Source organism: Fopius arisanus, unplaced genomic scaffold (genome assembly GCF_000806365.1).
Source record: "Fopius arisanus strain USDA-PBARC FA_bdor unplaced genomic scaffold, ASM80636v1 scaffold00045, whole genome shotgun sequence".
NCBI classification, from domain to species: Eukaryota; Metazoa; Arthropoda; class Insecta; order Hymenoptera; family Braconidae; genus Fopius; species Fopius arisanus.
Window position 1 is genome coordinate 719,623 of NW_011887784.1, and position 6,000 is coordinate 725,622.

General features: G+C 36.5%; 3 protein-coding genes across 3 annotated transcripts in view; 2 read left to right on the forward strand and 1 right to left on the reverse strand.

Moving 5' to 3' along the window:
- Window positions 1-1,076, reverse strand: part of LOC105267241 (protein espinas) — an 83,369-nt gene extending 82,293 nt beyond the window's left edge. Inside the window, exon 1 of the mRNA XM_011305943.1 lies at window positions 423-1,076. The gene's annotated coding sequence lies outside the window, so the exon portion shown is untranslated. The remainder of the gene's footprint in view (window positions 1-422) is intronic.
- A 1,853-nt stretch (window positions 1,077-2,929) lies between these two features.
- Window positions 2,930-5,143, forward strand: LOC105267242 (uncharacterized). The gene is made up of 3 exons (XM_011305944.1): window positions 2,930-3,484; window positions 3,552-3,629; window positions 4,103-5,143. Exons 1-3 carry the CDS (start codon window positions 3,308-3,310, stop codon window positions 4,868-4,870), a joined length of 1,023 nt encoding a protein of 340 aa, XP_011304246.1. The 5' UTR covers window positions 2,930-3,307; the 3' UTR covers window positions 4,871-5,143.
- Window positions 5,144-5,390: 247 nt separating this feature from the next.
- The window catches only part of Taz (tafazzin, phospholipid-lysophospholipid transacylase), a gene marked incomplete in the record, with an annotated part of 3,986 nt that continues 3,376 nt past the window's right edge, over window positions 5,391-6,000 (forward strand). Inside the window, 2 exon segments of the mRNA XM_011305945.1 lie at window positions 5,391-5,799; window positions 5,976-6,000. Coding sequence (XP_011304247.1) covers window positions 5,553-5,799; window positions 5,976-6,000 — 272 coding nt within the window.

The window sequence follows — 6,000 nt, forward strand, 5'->3', positions numbered from 1 at the left end:
AATTACAAATTGCTATCCATAGTTTAGTGTCTCTGGATTTTCCTTTGAAGCTGCAATGTTCACCCGATATTCATGGCGATCAATTTTTCAAACAACTTAAAAAACCAACACGACAAAGAAACATGAAATTACTAGGAAATTCTTCACTGACGAATCTAATAATATCTCAACCACCCCAACAATTGTCCACTCAATTTTCGATCCATCAAAAATCAAATTGTCCTTGATATTCAATTTCCTCGAATTTTTTCAAGATGGACGACAGACTGCATGAACAATCTTGAGAGTTTAACCTTAATTAGCGGGAAAATCGTAAAAATTGAAGAAGCGTCCTCTGCCCTCTAACCCCCAATTCACCGAAACAATTCATCCACCTGCACCAGAGGTGCACCTATTCCCCAATGAAGCTGATAAAAACTCACCTAATCATCACAACTGGAAGATCATCTGTCACGGAATAAATCCAGCACAAATAATCCACGACATGCGATGAAAACATCCCGGCGATGCCATGCCGAATCTCCTCACCAGCATGACTCCCTCTGACTTTTGTCAAACAAACGTGAAGACACTTGTCTGGCAGTGGCCATGGTCGACCGCTGGCATCTCCCGTATATTTTGCACAATAAAAAAAATCCCCGAAGAAGGCCCTGAGGATGGGAGATCGAGGGATCGGTGTCACTGAACCGTTGAAAGTAAACCGAACGCACTCGAGTATCACTTTTTTTTTTTTCTCCTTCAACAACTCTTTTTCCTTTTCCCGAAGAACAATCGGGTCTACCACTTGACGAAGAGCCACTCGGTTACTCCGACGCAGTGTATACGACGGGTACCTATAATCCCAGGTACACTGCAACCAGCGGCTACTTTATCGTGACGATCTACCAAGAGCATTAAAACACATCGTGCATTCCACACCGTTGGAGTCTTCTTAGAACCTCACTCTCTGCAACTTCAGTTTGTTTGATTATTATTTCGTGGGGGTTTGAACATTTTTGGGGGTTTAACTGGATGGGGCTATTTTTTTATGAGGGGGATGGAATCAGGTGACGAATAAGGACGCGGGAACGTTCACCGTGGCGTGGAAGAGTACGACTGAACCTCGAGATGATGCCCCCCTGGCGTTTCTCCTTCCATTGGGCCCCGCTATCCACCTCCACCTGCTGTAAAGGGACTCGCGGAATCGCAATTCTCTCTCTCTTGTGGCGTACGACAAGGACATTCGACTTCGATTTATTATTTTACAGGGGTGATAAGAGCACCTTCTGGATTTTACGTTAGCAATCAAAATGACTGTTCTTCATTTTTTGGCCCAGTAATTAGTGAGGACTGCACTTCGTCGTCAGACATTGATTATGATTATTGTGGGGTATTGAGGTAATTTGTTGGCTGTTCTCAATTGACGTTTGTCAATTTATATTATTTATATTATAATTTTTATATGAAAATTAATTTAAAAATTGAATAAATAATTTATATTATATGTTATAATTAAATTTTTGGAAATACTTTCGTGAAATTATTTTACATGAAATTATAGGAATTTTCCAGTGGTTTAGTGGCAATTGGAATTTTAAGTTTTTGATTGTTTAATGTTTGTTGTTAATAGGGAAGCTGCTGGCCTGGAGATTTCAGGTGAAATGTTGGGGGAAAGAAAAGTTTATATTTTTTTCTGGAAGCACTTGTTTCTGAGGTAATTGCGGAAATGAATGATGAGAATCTGGAAGGAATTGCAAGTATTCTGGATCAGGGGATTTCTATCATGTTAGAATTTTCTTACAAAAAATCAAATCATCGATTTTTCTTTCACTCTAATTTGATTAATTCACTGGAGAAAAACGGAATGAATTATTCTTTAAGACCTGTTCTAATAAATGTTTTGAGTTGTAAATAAAAATTTGTCTTAGCAAATATTTATCATATTTTAGTATCAAGATATTTCGTAATTCAAAATTTGAGGAAAAAATCAATAGACTTGATTTTCGCGATTGAAACGTAAATTTTCATTACATTTTTTTCTAAAAATTCCTATTTTTATAATCCAAAAAGTAGAGTCATTTCACAGTACATAGCAATTTTGTATTGGAAAGTATCTTCTATCGGAATGAGTAAAAGAAAATCAACGGTATGGCGGAAACGTCTGTGAGTTCTTATAAGGAAGATCTCGACAAATCTTCACTGAATAATATAAATGTATGATTCACTCAGAAAAAACTAGCGTCAAAGCCTTCGTCACTGCATTATTCTCACTCCATAATAGAATATTTATAATTAGAATCTACTGTCGAAAAATCCCCATGTCTTAAACATGACATTTGGTTCTACTATTTATTTTACTATTCATTATTATTATTTATTATTCCATTGTTATTATGACAGGTTAATTTGATTTATTACTCATCTACTTAATTCTGATTTTTCTTATTTTTGCATGTTTACCTTTGTAAAATTTTTCTCTCCCCTTTTTTCATGAGTTGAGACTTTCATCGGCTTAAAGTCATATCCGAAGGCTTCAAGAGTAATTCGATACCGCGAAAACTGGAATTCGATACTCCCTGTCACGATCAGGTTTCTCAGTACTCGAGAACGCATCAAATTCATCGAACTAAAAGTTCTTGCCTTTTATTTTCACCACAAAAATGTGAGTTAATGAAGATCGGTGAATAAAAAGCGCGTGATCCACGTTCCTTTTGTAAATTATCTCCGAGAAAATGATAAGTACATGTCGAGGAATCCGGAAACACAGGAACTCATTCCCAGAAATTCGTGGGTAGTCGGTGCTGATGAAGGAATTCCAACGATTTGTAATGTACTTTCAGTCGGTAAGCAACGAGATTACAATACATTTCTTGAGATTAACTCTAGAGGGCCACCTGTGAAAGAGATCCACAAAACGTTCAAAAAAGAAGCAAAACAAAACAAAATACACCGAAAAATTGCAACCGCTTGATTTATCTCATTCGTTCTTTCGTCAAAAAAATTGTTCAAAAGTAAGAGAAAACACAGAAATTTAAAATGTGTATTGTTTGATGGTTTGGTAATAAATTTGATGGATTTATTTGAACAATGCGGGCATTGGAATAATATGAATTTTATTTTTTTGCTGTGAATCAAATCACCGGCTCGAAACTTCAGAGGTGAGAGGAGACAAAAAATGTAAACACACGGATAGAATGATGTGCTCGTTAGAATTTCAGTCGAACGAGTTGTTGTGGTATTTTGCGACCGTTTTTAGCGTTTTTGATTAATTAATTAGTTATCCGAGATAGTGAGAACGTTTTTAATGTGGAGTGTTAATTGATGGACGATGGATTCCTGTAAAAATCACTCGAACAAATCGAAAACGAACAGGAGGCGGAGGAATTCTGTGCTATTCCATGGTTCAGGGAATGAAGGTGTAATTTCGATGAGAGAATTCGGTGAGAATTCTGAAGTGAAGCTGAAAGGGTTCCAGAATGCTGAATGTTCTTTGAAGCGCCAACAGGTAAAATTTTTTGATATTCAGAATTATCTGGATGATTTCTTATTTATAATTTTCATATTTTTTCCAGAGAAGAAAAGCATTGGGTGATGTTAATCGTTTGTCAGTGGCTGGTCCAGTGATGACGATCGATTGTTCATCGAAATTGGTAAAAAAAAAATTGAAATTGTTTATTTATCAGGGATCACACGACATTTCCACGATTTTTATCTGTATTTTTTTTTTACATCACAGTTAATTATTTTTGGTGATGATAATAAACTCTCGAACGGAAAAAATACGACCAGAATCAATTTTTTATTTCACCGTTGGGAGTGATCTAGAAGTTTTAGGAATGAAAAGGGATTTTTTTTTTACTAAATCGAATTATTTTTCTTGTATATTTTCCTACTGATTAAGTAATCAATGATAAGAGACATCTCCCCCCCCCCATTTTTTAAGTAGATGTCTCAATATCTTAGTAAACTCAAGCAATTTTCGATTTAAAATTTCAACATGGTCCTGTCCTTGAATCGAAATCAGCCTTTCGATTTTCATTGCGTCAGTTGATGAAATGAAAAAACTATTTTCTACTTCGGAAAATCAACGATCACTTCTACAAGAATTTCCCAACCTTTACAGATTAATCGACCTAGACTCGTCGAAAAAATTCAAGCACAGGAGAAGAACGTGAATTTTTTCGCCAAGCCCAAGAAAGATTTTTCAAAAAATCGGAAGAGTCCAGAGAAACTTAAAATGCTGAAGGCACCACCTGCCAGACATTTGTACGGTCTTCTAAGTCAAACCACGAGATCTCATGAAGCCTCCATAACTTCCCTGTGGCATACGTGGGAGGAAATTGAAATTACTGGAGATGATTCCGATGATTGCATCGAAATTCTCGACGAAAATTTCTCCGCAGATGAATCGAGCTGTTCCATTCCGGAGATCAACAACAATCAAATTAAAATGCCAAAACTGAAGAGACAAATACTGGAACAACGGATAATTCCAGCTTACTCGCGAGAGATTCTCAATGAATGGAAAAATGCCGGCTTTAAGGGACCGGAGATCAAAGAGGAGAAAATCTACTGGCAAAAGGACTTCAATATTCAAAATTTCTTGAAGAGGAGTTACAATCCTTACCTCCATTTTCTCAGTGAACATCGACAGTGCTTTCCCAGTGAAACAGCTGTCAATTTCCTCAGCAACTGTTTTAAAAACATTAAAAAGGCGAAAATTGAGGAAACCTATGAAATAGCGAAGTATAATATGAGCAGAGCAGCTAGAGTTCTGAGACTGTCGAAATCCTCTCGGGGAAAACGCAGGCAAAATCGTCCCATTGAGCCTGAAAATATAACTCAATACCAAGAAATGGAATTCATCCGATATTTCTGCAAACTGCCGTAAACATATAATACCAAGATTATTATTATTTTAAATTACTTCATACGTTAGAAATAAACCAGAGTAATATACGTCAGAAGAAAAATACAGTCCCGATAATTCGATCGGTGACAAAATTTTTTTTACATTTCTAACAAAATAGGTCGATTTACATTTTTCAAAGTCAAAATAAAAATTAAAGAAAATCCAGCATATTTATTTCACTCGAAACTTTCGTATTCGCAATGTTCTTTTTGCTCTGTATTGATTAATATTTAATTTATGTAATAAATGCAACCGTGGAACCAAGAAGAGTGAAAATTTATTTTTATTTTTTCCGCATGAATTTTCACTTCATTCCCACGCTCTTGATTTTATGAGATTATTCTCATTTCTTTGCTGATAAATTTCATACAATTGTAAAATGCAGTTCATATTACGATGTACCATTTACTATTCAATGATGAGTTACCGACATGACCGATACATTTTTACGTGAACCTGGGCGCCATCCCTTCTGTGGAGTTGATATCTCGGAGGGTTGGGGATGTCTCGAACGTCTTGACCAGAGATTATCTTCAACCTGGAAAATCTTCTTCTTCCGTCCCTCCCCGTTGTTCAGGATCCCGGCAATCCCCACCCATTCAACACCATCACCAACAGTTTCAGTTGGCAGCAGTTCCCCCAGAAAACATGGCGTGACACGATGGCTGTCTCGAATTACGAAAGAGCACAAAATCTTTCCCGGGGGAATAATTCTAATTCGACAACGTTAGTGAGAAAACCTCGTTCAGTAGTTCATTTAATTCTCTACTGTGCGTACACGAATAAATGTAAAATGAATTACGACATAACATGGATTATTCCAAAATTGAGGCAACCCACGAGAATATGGCACTTTGCTAGCTCTTTAACATTCGCCGCTGTTGGAATATTCTCCAAAATAATTATACGTAAGTAATTACCCATGATAACCCTGAGACATTCATCAGGATAACACGAAAACCAGATATAACGATGACAACTTCCTAGTTATTACCAGGACTTCACTATTATTCTCACTCTTCGTGTATCCAATTCATCGATTGATTGAATCGTTTGTCATTCGCTATAATTCTCATTTATGTAGAGTGGCTGAATAAAACGACGGTCTT